A 13,044-nucleotide genomic window follows, 5' to 3' on the forward strand; every position below is an offset into this window, starting at 1 on the left:
GAGGGAGTGCAAAGTTGATGCAAAAATGGAAATTAAATTCATTTCTGCAAGTCAACTGTCAAAATTCTCTTTGAAAGGAAATTCCGGGCAAACAGTATCTGGTCACACACAGTTCACAGCAGTTGATGAAAGAGAAAACGTTTCTCTTTTGTTTACTACCAACATATGTGATTGGTGAGTAACGGTTTGTCCAGAATTTCCACTCGAAGTGAATTTTGACAGTTGGCTTTTAAACCGTAATATGTTTGTCGAGATTTTTATTAATTTGATGCAAATTTGTTATACATTCCTAGAGTGATCTGCCCCTAGGCCAGGACTTTGTGCCGGCTTTTGATCACGGCAAATTTTCCGCCGTGATCCCTCCAAACTGTCAAAATAGAACTTCTGCTGCTTCTAAAAAGGCAGGTATTTTATATTTAGAACAGTGCAGATTTTCAAACATAATAAATCCAACAATTTTCCCGTCGGAAATAATTCACGTTGAATTGTTTCCGGTCGGAATTTTAATTTGGAGATTTATCAAAATTAGATTTACTTTTCAGGAATCTTAGATTATTCGATTTTCCGTGGCGGAAAAAGTCTACACGGAAAATTAAGATTCCCGAAGTGTGAACCCAACCGCGACAAACGCCACGGATTTTAATTTTTTTCCAAACCAACAATCCGGTCGGAAACAATTCAACATGAATTGTTTACAACGGAAAAATTGTTGCTTTTTATTTTATTTGAAAATCTGCGTCTTCCTGAAACCTGTAGTAATTTTTAGAAGCAACCGAGGAGAGAAAACGGCGAAAAAATGTTCGCGATCAAAATCCGGCAGAAAATCCCGGCCCAAACTGCGTGATCAAATTCCCAAAGTGTACAGTACATATCGTTTAGTTCCATTTTAATCAATTTCTATGCACTTATAATTGAGATATTAAAAAAAACAATTTGTCGCGCATAAAGTTCACGTTCGTTTTCACCGAGGGTGTAAATAGACCTTTATTCAATTGAATGAGTAACAGGGATTTTTGAAAGAATATTTATTCCATACAGCACGCGACTATTGGTATATGATTATCGTGCTTCCGTATAGGCGGATAATTTCGGTTTAAGCTTGCAAATTCTAACCAAATTTTCTTCATCGATTTTCCATATATTTTCACATAAGCACAAATTTTGATAATCTAGTTAGTAAACATTGTATTGGAACGAGTTTATCTTTCTCCAAATAATTGTGGAACTCACTGCATTTGTTTGAGCGATGCTCCAAAAGAAGTCCATATTGATGCTGGAAACTATTCATAAATTCAAATCTTCACAACTTTCTGACGAAATCCATCGCCAATCCGGTATTCTGGCAAACATGTCGTCATCAACGATCGTTTATGGTGAGAAGCTATATTACTTGCTCGCTGACCGAACTAATGACTCTCTCGGCTTTGTCTGTGTGAATTTCCAGCGAATGTAGGAAACGTGATAACCATGACTCGCGTATCTACCAACCAGAAATCCCTTCTAGTCCGGTTTTATGACGATACGTTGCTTGTTTTGATAGACATTTTCATCGCCTCTTCTCTGCGTTGTACGCTGGCTTCTAAATCATTTTAAGGTATTGGCACTTATTGAAGCCCATGATACTCTAATTCCAAACAAATGGCCATTCTCATCCAGCTTGACGAATTGTCTATTTGCTATTACGTACCCTGACATTCGGTACTAGATCCTACTAAGTTTCGGGACATAAGGAAAAAATATAACTACGGGCATTGCCAATATGGGATTCAATTACACTTAGGTCATCTCTAAGTAATTCATGTAAAATATTACATTCTTTGTATTCAATTAATTCTGATCGTTTTTGTGCCCATTACCATGGCAAGCAGTTTGTCGCACATCTTTTTCTTTATTAGTAGCAGGACAATAACCAATTTTTTTTTAATCTATGAAGAAACTACGAGAAGATACAGCTTCGAGCACGATAATTTCGCGTCTTTGAATATCGTAATGAACAAAGTGCAGTAAAAAAAATAATGTGCTTTGTTATATTTAGTCAGCTGCGTACACACTTATTTTCTTTATTTTGCAGATCGGCAATTACTGCTTCCGCTATTTTCTTATTAACTGATAAACATCGGATGTTCTGCTAAAATTGAGCTCGTTGTTATTGAGTACCAAATATGTTTTGACATAACTTTTGTAATGTAGAAAAATCAGTAAAAATTATACCTACTGAACAACCAGTAACATATCAAAGCGTTCACCCGTTATAATATCCACCGAACAAAGCTGTAAACTATTTAGATTAAAATGAGCGCCATTTTGTTCATAGCATCAAATTGCTTGCGTTGTCAAAATTCAAAATTATATATATATATATATATATATATATATATATATATATATATATATATATATATATATATATATATATATATATATATATATATATATATATATATATATATATATATATATATATATATATATATATATATATATATATATATATATATATATATATAGGGAATCCTATAGAACATGGGACAATTATGCGTAGAGCGGTAGTATGTCAAGTGTACAAACCTGCTGTAATTTGTAATTTGATTAGAATCTCACCGAGTCGGAGCACCCGGACTGTTACTCTGCGAATGTTCGCCATATGTACGAATTCTGCTCAGACAGTATTCTTAGTGTAAATAAAATTGTTGCACTAGACCAAGTTCGATGACAGAATGTAAAAGTTGCTTTTACTATTACTATTGAAATTATCCGAATAGCTCTTCTACCCACATCAAAAATCTCGTTTTTCACAACTGAAACCGTTTGTACTGTGACGTACCTGGAATCGGGCAGCAGCATCGACCGAAAAGAACGCTCTCGACTCCCTATAGATGATCATCATCATCATCAGCATTGTTTTTGTTGTTGTTTACTTCGGTGGACAAGAAATTGATTGATAAAGATGGGACGATTGCTCCGGTCGAGCGAATTTTTTTTGTCGTCCGGTGGATGGACGATCTAGTCCGGTCAGGCCTTCAGTAATGTCGCAGATCTAGTCGGGAGAAGGCTCTTTTCTTTACGCACGATCGTCCGCGCTCATTCTTTTTTTCTCTCTTCCCATCTCCGTCATCCTCGACAGCACGAACGATCGAATCAAGTTAGGCAGGTTCGTCTCGCCGCACGATCAAGTTCAATACAATTATACTGTGCAAGTAGTGATCGGTTTGGGGAAAACCCAGAGCGGCAAGTATACCACCGCTTAATCGATTCTAGTCAGCAACCAACGTCAGTGCAAAGTGACGGAACACACGGAAGCAAGTCGAGATGATCCGGTGCGACATATTATGCTTCATCGCAGCCTGTGTCGTTGTTATCAATTTGTGCACGGTCTCGCCTGCTCCCAGAGCACAATTTAACGGCCAAATTCAAGGGAATTTTCGTAAGTGCAAAACAGACGTAGTAAAACAACGACTCCGAAGCCTTCTCTTCTTATCGCAGACGCGATCAAAGCGGTGATTCATATCATACCTTTTCTAAACCTTGAAATGTGGCTTCTCTACCGATTTCAGGTTGAATATTCTGACTTATTGCATCTTACTTTAGCACTGTTGTATGTTTTAGTGACTCCTAGCCGTCCTCAATCACCGTACAAGGACGGACAACGTGAGGGACCGGACGGGAATTCGGAATTGTTTGCATTTCCTGCTGATCCGTCAATGATCGAATCGATGCACAATGCTAGAGTAAGTATCAATTAATTCGCATCGATGATAATCTAATGAGGTGCTAAGGTCACGAAAGTTTGTTGCAGAATCGAACCCCGGTGTATATCCCGAACAAATGTCAGAAAAATGAAATACTTTACCCAGGCGACCAGGAAAGAGACTGGGTCTGTGATTGCAAACCAAGTAAGTAATAACACTACTACATTGCCGCTGAGTGACTGACTGCTTATACCACCATGACCTGAACTCTGTAATCTCCGATTGTTTCTGTTTCGTTACTCTTTGAAATATTCTGTACTGGAATTTAACGCATATTTCGTTAATTACAAACAAGATGGTTCGCCTGGATTCGGGTAACGAAAATTAGCGTATTCCGGATGGCAGATAGTAATGTTTCATTTCGCAAGCAAATTTATCTTAACGTGCTACGATGGCTACGAGACTTAATTGTGTTTGTCTTAATTATCAACACTATCATACTTATATGTATATTGAGTCATTTTGTTGATATAGTTCTTCAACTGAGGACTATTTGGCACTTTAATTGAGTAGGTATCTGATTTGGTTTTGAGTTTGTGCTGTGAAATATTGATTGCGAAAAGACCACGTTAAAACATAATGAATCATTTATTTATGGCATTAGTCAGGCGTTTGAGTAAACCGAGTAAACAGTGTGATTAGGCACGTATACGAATATGAATTTCATTCTCAATAATAAGTAAAATCCAACAAAAGTTGGATGTTTGTTATGTACGGTAGATGGTCCCTTACTCATCTCACCAGTAGGAGTGCCTTATTTTACCATTAACCACTCAACCTTTAACCAATAGATTGCGTTTAAATTGGTATCAATATTGTCAACACTGCGAGAATCTAGCATTGCACAGAGTTTTTGTAGTATGGGAAAGATTGGACTGCGAGCGAAGCGAAAATAAACATTCAAATGTCGTCTCATCAGAATCCGATACTAACCTAGTGACGGGACTAATCTAGCGCTGGATTGACGCTAGCTCCAAAAACGAAAACACTATTTGTGTTTCTGAGCAAACCCCTACTCCTGCATGATATTCATCAAGAAAAGGAGTTCCGATTAAGCTAATGAGAATTAATGAAGTCGAAACTTGGTTTGGCTTAGCAAGCCAATGCAATATGCACTATGCTATATTTCTCCTTAGCGGAGAAAAATGCATGTAAAAACTATTTTCTACCAAGGACAAAATTGTTTTCAACCACATTTGCGCACTAAGGACAAGTTTTGACTTCATTTATGCTCATCAGCTTAATCAGAACTCCTTTTCTTGCTGGACATCGCTAATAGTGTTTTCGTTTTCAGAGGTAGCGTCAATCCGGCACTAGTCTAGTCCTGTCGCAAAGTAAGTGGCGAGTTCTGATGAGACGAAGCTTCGTCTCATCATAATCCGACACTAACTTAGTGAAGTCGAAACGCAAATTCCATATTTAATTTATTTATAGACTTTGTGTCTTTGAATCTCAAATGTGATTCAGAACAATTCACTCTTTAGTGGAACTGTAATATTTGTTACCTAATTTTTTTCTCCACTAAGGAGAAATAAAGCACAGTCATAACGTTTTTCGGTTGTACTGATACAAAATGCATGGGCGCGTAATTCGGAGCACAGCCCGGTGGCGCATGTCTAAAAAGTCGCGATATGGTTGTTAGAAAAGATTAGCAATATTCTGTGTTCTTTTATTGGCCACTTTCTTCCAGCACTTTTTTGTCAATAAAGTGAAGAACACAATTTTTTTACACATAATGTGAACGTCTCTTTCTCTGTGTCCTATGAACCGAAATACCGGCGAAAATCGGTTAAAATTCTGGATTGCTCTTAGCCCATTTGGTATCCCTACACCCAACACTAAAATCTCTTACAATAATTGCAAGCGACAATCACTTATAAATAATGTTAGCATCGCTAGCAATTTTTGCAAGCATATAAAAACACTTCATCTCTTGCTATATGTATATGCGTTTCTTCAACACAACTGTCAAAGGATTGTCACCACATTCACGTGCCTATGCTGGTTGGTATAGCAACGCACCGCGAGTTTTTATTTACCGTCTGCTTTTTATTCATTCCTCACCAACGTCATTAATCGCACTATTGAGGCTCATTCATTACACACAAGATAGCGTCGAATCGCGGATGTGCTGATTGTACGAGTTTTAACACTCCATTCTCATGTGCAAGAATAGAACAGTGCCAATAGTCAATGCTATGATGCGCAAGAGCATGAGTTCAAATCTGGTGTGCGTCCCATCACTTTTTTCATTATTCGTGAAATCGTCCGAGTGTTTATATATGACTTTTATCTACTGATAACTATCTGATATTATGGTTGGATGAATAAAGTAGTCAATACTGTGATCTGCCCATACGGGCTCGATTTTAAGCGCATGCAGTTTTTTTCTAACGCTCTTGTTTGAGTGAAGCGAAAATTCGACTTTAAAACCTTCTCTTTTCATCCAAACATTTGTGTCGATGTGTTGAACAGAAATACTGTTCTTAATACGTAAACAATCCTAATTTTGATAATCGCCTACATTGCCTTGTTTCTACCTAAGAGAAGAGAAGACAACCGCGAGCTAGTTTGATCAAGTCCTATCCTCAATATTGAACCAGTTTCTGATTGGTCGTTTTGTCAATCAAGAGCGTTGATTATATTTACAAAAGGGTTATATAACGGTTTTGCTGGATTTATTCTGGGCACTTTTCATGCACATTAACATATTATTTAAAGTGAATGAAAATCTTAAACGACGATATACATAGTATATTGTTAAGAGAGACGAATAAAAATAAAATTTGATTTTTAAATGCAGCTAGATTTATGAATCCTTGGTTTAGGTGCGATCTTTGAGGTACAATCATTTTCAGTAATTGTGAAAAGCATGCAAAAAGGTTCTGGCAACGATGGTTGCTTGCTAGTTTTTCGCTAGAGCCTATAGTAGAGAAAATTTTCTTAAGTTCGTAACCACTGCCCGAAAAATAGTTTCAAAATCGTTTAACACAGGTCCTATAATGGAGACTTGTTGAACGATCTATTGAAAGTCGCACAACGTCGAACAAAGTACCTGCATTGGATGAATGTGAAACATCGATTTGCATGGCGACGATGTCGACTGATAAGTCGAAACAAATTGACTTTTACTGTGTGCCGTGTTTAGAGCCATGACAATCCCCGTGCAGTTATTTTAGTGCGAGAATAGGTTAAATCAGGTGGAATTTTTGACAAATGGAGTTAAATTGGGTGGAAATCTTACGCACACACTCCTATTTTTCCAATTCTTATAATAGGTATTCAAGTACATACTTCATTTTCATGAGAAATTTTTATAAAGGCATATTTCTATCATTCCATCATCGGTACGATACTCAAGTTGCTTTCAACGCGGTTATTTCCGAGTTAGTTTTTCGTTTTTTAGATTTTTAGCCAATGAAAAGTTTTTGAACTGTTTTTTAAGGTTTTGAATGTTTTCCCCGCGTGAACAGCTTCTTGAGTGTACATACATGCGAATGCCTGATAGCACGTTTAATTCTATGATCATTCTTTTTTCCAACCAGCCTACGTCTACCATCCACCGACGCGCCAGTGCTACGAAATGTACACCCAGGGATACTGCGAGAACGGTACCATGATTTATCTGGCCCCAAAAGCGAAACATCCAGATTGCATCCCGAACCAGTGCTACAACCCACGGTATCCGAACGGTTCACTGGTGTTCTACAACGGAAGTTGCGTCCTGTTGAACGAGTACCATCCCAGTTGCAACATCGGTCAGCTTAGACAGGTCGTCGGAATTAACGAGACGACTCACGAACTGGGTTGTTTGAACATTTCCGGCGTCAAGGTGAAAGAACTGATGGGATCGACCGGTAGTCAGTCGAGCCTGGATAGATCGTAAAGTTCAAATAAGCGCCCAGATTTAGCGTGCAATAAAGCAACCTTTTTGTAAAATTGTAGTATTTGGAGGTTACCGAAAATTGCTTAGCGTTAACATGTTTGAAGAATCCCCGTAATACCTCGGTAGTAACCTACATATATGATTTAGAATCGTGATTTCCTAGTTGGGCCTCAGCCTCTGTCCAACTAATGAATTTGATTCGCTAATTTCGCGCTGCCGACCAAGATATGTCAACCACTGCAATAAGGGGATGTTAGTAGTTTATATGCATCTGGTCACATCTCTAACAATTTGCTTGTCAAAATGAATTTGCCGTTCAGAAGCTTGTTAGTTGGTTAACGGCCCAACTAGCGATGATCCAACTAAAAAGCGGCCCATTTAAAACGTAGCAAACCAGCGAATCACGACTGTACAACAAATCTATCCAATCCGCGGGGAACGACGCTCCATAATTTTCTGATGCAATAAACTTAATATTTATTATTTTGAATAAACAATCCCTTCAAAATAAAAATTAATAAGATTGGGATTGGAATAGTCTGGATTGGAACAAAATTACAGTTCAGCGAGCTTCTTTACAAGGTGTTAGCACTTAAAAGCGTTTCGAATCGAGTTCCTTGTGTGAAATTGGAGCATTTTAACATGTGCCCCAAAGTGATTGAAGATTTGTATGGGAAATGTATGTAATTTTTCAAAGTGATCGAAAAATTCTGAATGTTGGTAGAGCTCGAGCACACTATGACATATAACTATACAGCGACATAAATGTTCACATTGGATGTCAAACTTTCTCAATGATGCATTCTTTATATACCCGAGAATAGTCATTTTCAGCTATTTTTTTCTGAGTTTTGGTAACTAACAAACATACTTCAAAGTTTAAATAAATAATACTCAACGCAATAAACAATAATTACTATCTTTGTCGACATATTTTGTCGAAATGAAACAGGGTTAACTCGGTGAAACTGTGAATACTGCAATATTTTCAAATCACTTGTATGAGTGGTTCTTGTTGGAATTTTTATCAATGAAAAAGTTGTCGCAGTTTTCTGCTCCGCCGTTGTTGCTATTGTAGGTTCTGTAGTCGTTAATGTTGCGTCTGAGGATGCGTTTGCAGCAGGACACAAACATTAATTTTTTTCAATTGAGAATAAATGGGTTCTGTAAATCTTGTGCCAATCGCAATCACCATGCTGGTGCGCTCACAAATGTTTTTGTTTTGCAAGTGAAAATATAAGCCCGATTCCCAAACCAGCACATAAGGTTGGAGGTTATGAACTACTTTTACCTGTAGTCTAGAATCAATATGCAAAGTTAAACAAATGTGAACTATCCGGATTGTAGATTAAAGATGTGAATTTTATCTATGTAACTTTTTATTGTTTGATCGATTATATTCCGATTTTATATACATAATACCGTGAAAACTAAATATAGGTGAGCGAACAACAAGAAAACGAAATGTGCTCATATTTGGCCTGAGGCATTTGAGCAGACATTATCGGCGCCGGTGTATGGTTTAGTTGTAGGTTCTGCAGTCGTTGAGCTTGTGACTGTGGTTGTAGGATCTGCAGTCGACGATGTTGCGCCTACGGTTGTAGTTGAAGGTTCAGCTGTTATCGTAGTTGCAGGTTCTGTAGTCGTTGATGTTGTGCCTGCGGTTGTAGTTGTAGGCTCGGTAGTTGTCGAAGTTGTAGGTTCGGCCGTTGATGTTGTACCAATGGTTGTAGTTGTAAGTTCTACATTTGTTGTAGTCGTAGATTCTACAGTCGTTCATGTACTCACTGTCGTAGTTGTAGGTCCAGCTGTTGTCGTAGTTGTAGGCTCGGCACTTGATTATGGTGTTACTACAGTTGTAGTTGTAGGCGTAGTTGTTGGTTCTGCAGTCGTTGTTGCGGCTGTAGTTGTAGTCGTAGGTTCTACAGTTGTAATAGTTGTAGATTCTGCAGTTGTTGATGTTGCGCCTACGGTTGTAGTTGTAGGTTCTGCAGTTGTTGATGATGTGCCTGCTGTTGTAGTCGTAGGTTCTGCAGTTGTCGTAGTTGTAGGTTCCGCAGTTGTTGATGTTGTAGGTTCTGCAGTCGTTGATGTTGAGCCTGCGGTTGTAGTTGTAGGTTCTACAGTTGTAGTAGTTGTAGGTTCTGTTGTTGTTGTTGATGTGCCTGCGGCTGTAGTTATAGGTTCTGCAGTTGTAGATTCTGCAGTTGTTGATGTTGTTCCTGCGGTTGTAGTTATAGCTTCAGCAGATATCGTCGTTGTAGGTTCTGCACTCGTTGAGGTTGTCTCTGTGGTCGTAGTTGTAAGTTCTGCAGTTTTCGTAGTTGTAGGTTCAACAGTTGATGATGTGCCTGCGGTTGAAGTCGTAGTTTCTGCAGTTGTTGATGTTGCGCTTGCGGTCGTAGTTGTAGGTTCTGCAGTTGTTGATGATGTTCCTGCGGTTGTAGTCATAGGTTCTGCAGTTGTCGTAGTTGTAGGTTCTGCAGTTGTTGATGTTGCACCAGCGGTTGTAGTTGTAGGTTCAGTAGTTGTTGTCGTTGTAGGTTCTGCAGTTGGTGAAGTTGTGCCTGCTGTTGTAGTTGTAGGTTCTGCAGTCGTTGATGTTGTGCCTGCGGTTGTAGTTGTAGGTTCTACAGTTGTAGTAGTAGTAGGTTCTGCAGTTGTTGATGTGAATGCGGTTGTAGTCGTAGGTTCTGCAGTTGTCGTAGTTGTAGGTTCTGCAGTCGTTGATGTTGTGCCGGTTACTGTAGTTATAGCTTCAGTCGATGTCGTAGGTTCTGCAGTCGTTGAGGTTGTGGCTGTAGTTGTAAATGCTGCAGTTGTCGTCGTTGTAGGTTCTACAGTTGTTGAGGTTGCGGCTGCAGTTGTAGATGTAAGTTCTGCTGTTGTCGTTATTGTAGGTTTTGCAGTCATCGATGTTGTGCCTGCGGTTGTAGTTGTAGGTGCTGCAGTTGTCGTAGTTGTAGTTTCTACAGTCGTTGATGTACTCACTGTTGTAGTTGTAGGTCCAGCTGTTGTCGTAGTTGTAGGCTCGGCCGTTGATGATGGTGTTGCTACAGTTGTAGTTGTAGGTTCTACAGTTGTCACAGTTGTTGGTTCTGCAGTCGTCGTTGAGGCTGTAGTTGTAGTTGTAGGTTCAGTAGTTGTTGGTGTTGTAGGTTTTGCAGTTGGTGAAGTTGTGCCTGCTGTTGTAGTTGTAGGTTCTGCAGTCGTTGATGTTGTGCCTGCGGTTGTAGTTGTAGGTTCTACAGTTGTAGAAGTTGTATGTTCTGCAGTTGTTGATGTGAATGCGGTTGTAGTCGTAGGTTCTGCAGTTGTCGTTGTTATAGGTTCTGCAGTTGTTGATGTTGTACTCAGAGTTCCAGTTGTAGATTCTACAATTGCCGTAGTTGTAGATTCTGCAGTTGTTGATGCTGTGCTTGTAGTTGCAGGTTCAGCTGTTGTCGTTGTAGGTTCTGCAGTCGTTGAGGTTGCGTCTGTGGTTGTAGTTGTAGGTTCTGAAGTTGTCGTAGTTGTAGGATCTGCAGTTGATGTTGTGCCTGCGTTCGTTGTTGTAGGTTCTCCAGTCGTTGATGTTGTACTCACAGTTGTAATTGTAGGTTTAGCTGTTGTCGTAGTTGAAGGTTCGGCCGTTGATGTTGTTGTTTCAGCTGTAGTTGTAGGTTCTGCAGTCGTTGATGTTGCGCCTGCGGTTGTAGTAGTAGGTTCACCGGTTATCGTAGTTGTGGGTTCTGCAATCGTTGATGTTGTACTCAAAGTTGTAGTTGTTGGTTCGGCAGTTGTCGTAGTTATAGGTTTAGCAGTTGTCGTAGTTGTAGGTTGAGCAGATGTTGTTGGTCCTGCGCTTGTAGTTGTCGGTTCTACAGTTGTTGATGTTGTGAGTGTGGTTGTAGTTGTAGGTTCTGCTGTTGTTGATGATGTTCCAGCAGTTGATGTTAACGCCACTGTTGTAGTTGTTGGTTCTACTGTCGTTGATAACGTTCCAGCAGTTGATGTTGTCGCCACAGTTGTAGTGGTTGGTTCTGCTGTCGTTGATATTATTCCAGCAGTTGTTGATGTTGTCACTACAGTTGTTGTCGTTGGTTCTGCTGTTGTTGATGTTCCTACAGTTGTTGTTAATCCGGCTATTGTTGATGTTGTTCCAGCAGTTGTAGATGTTGTCACCACTGTTGTAGTGGTTGGTTCTGCTGTTGTTGGTGTACTTCCTAAAGTTATTGATGTTGTCGCCACAGTTGTTGTCGTTGGTTCTGCTGCCGTTGATGTCGTTCCGGCAGTCGTTGATGTTGTCGCCACAGTTGTAGTTGTTGGTTCTGCAGTTGTTGATGTTGTTCCTGCAGTTGATGTTGTTCCTGAAGTCGTTGAGGTTGTTCCTGCAGTTGTCGATGTTGTTCCAGCAGTTGTTGATGTTGTTCCTGCAGTTGTTGATGTTGTCGCCACAGTTGTTGTCGTTGGTTCTGCAGTTGTTGATGTTGTTCCAGCAATTGACGTTGTTCCTGAAGTCGTTGAGGTTGTTCCTGCAGTTGTCGATGTTGTTCCAGCAGTTGTTGATGTTGTTCCTTCAGTTGTTGATGTTGTTCCAGCAGTTGTTGATGTTGTCGCCACTGTTGTAGTTGTTGGTTCTACTGTCGTTGATGTTGTTCCTGCAGATGTTGATGTTGTCGCCACAGTTGTTGTCGTTGGTTCTGCTGTCGTTGATGTCGTTCCTGCAGTCGTTGATGTTGTCGCCACAGTTGTAGTTGTTGGTTCTGCAGTTGGTGATGTTGTTCCTGCAGTTGATGTTGTTCCTGAAGTCGTTGAGGTTGTTCCTGCACTTGTCGATGTTGATCCAGCAGTTGTAGTTGTTGGTTCTGCAGTTGTTGATGTCGCCACAGTTGTTATCGTTGGTTCTTCTGTTGTTGATGTTGTTCCTGCAGTTGATGTTGTAGCTACTATTGTAGTGGTTAGTTCTGTTGATGTTGAAGATGTTCCGGCAGTTGTAGATGTTGTTCCTGCAGTTGTTGATGTTGTTCCTGCAGTTGTTGATGTTGTTGCCACAGTAGTAGTTGTTGGTTCTGCAGTTGTTGATGTTGTTCCTGCAGTTGATGTTGTTCCTGAAGTCTTTGAGGTTGTTCCTCCAGTTGTCGATGTTGTTCCAACAGTTGTTGATGTTGTTCCTTCAGTTGTTGATGTTGTTCCTGCAATTGTTGATGTTGTCGCCACTGTTGTAGTTGTTGGTTCTGCTGTCGTTGATGTTGTTCCTGCAGTTGTTGATGTTGTCGCCACAGTTGTTGTCGTTGGTTCTGCTGTCGTTGATGTTGTTCCTGCAGTTGTTGATGTTGTCGCCACTGTTGTAGTTGTTGGTTCTGTTGTTGAAGTTGTTCCGGCAGTTGTAGATGTTGTACCTGCAGTTGTTGATGTTGCGCCTGCAGT

At 39.8% G+C, this 13,044-nt stretch overlaps 2 protein-coding genes across 3 annotated transcripts in view; one reads left to right on the top strand and one right to left on the bottom strand.

Annotated features, from left to right (window-relative positions):
* LOC131695467 (synaptic vesicle glycoprotein 2B-like) overlaps nt 1–13,044 on the bottom strand; it is a 42,754-nt gene that overhangs the window by 2,916 nt on the left and 26,794 nt on the right. The gene's annotated exons all lie outside the window — the stretch shown is intronic.
* On the top strand, nt 2,937–7,693 carry LOC131695470 (uncharacterized). Of its 2 annotated transcripts, none has more exons than XM_058983986.1 (4): nt 2,937–3,424; nt 3,589–3,728; nt 3,797–3,893; nt 7,295–7,693. In XM_058983986.1, exons 1-4 carry the CDS (start codon nt 3,310–3,312, stop codon nt 7,633–7,635), a joined length of 693 nt encoding a protein of 230 aa, XP_058839969.1. In that variant the 5' UTR covers nt 2,937–3,309; the 3' UTR covers nt 7,636–7,693. The 2 variants fall into 2 exon arrangements, with proteins under 2 accessions (XP_058839969.1, XP_058839970.1); XM_058983987.1 differs by having other exon boundaries at nt 2,945–3,424; nt 3,607–3,728.

The sequence above is a fragment of the Topomyia yanbarensis genome, unplaced genomic scaffold (assembly GCF_030247195.1).
Source record: "Topomyia yanbarensis strain Yona2022 unplaced genomic scaffold, ASM3024719v1 HiC_scaffold_4, whole genome shotgun sequence".
Lineage (NCBI taxonomy): Eukaryota > Metazoa > Arthropoda > Insecta > Diptera > Culicidae > Topomyia > Topomyia yanbarensis.

Bases quoted from the DNA above. Each gene is read 5' to 3' on its own strand.
- LOC131695470 (XM_058983986.1), top strand. From the start codon at position 3,310: ATGATCCGGTGCGACATATTATGCTTCATCGCAGCCTGTGTCGTTGTT. The intron at 3,729-3,796 runs GTAAGTATCAAT...AGTTTGTTGCAG, and splicing joins AATCGATGCACAATGCTAGA to AATCGAACCCCGGTGTATAT. The intron at 3,894-7,294 runs GTAAGTAATAAC...TTTTCCAACCAG, and splicing joins GGTCTGTGATTGCAAACCAA to CCTACGTCTACCATCCACCG.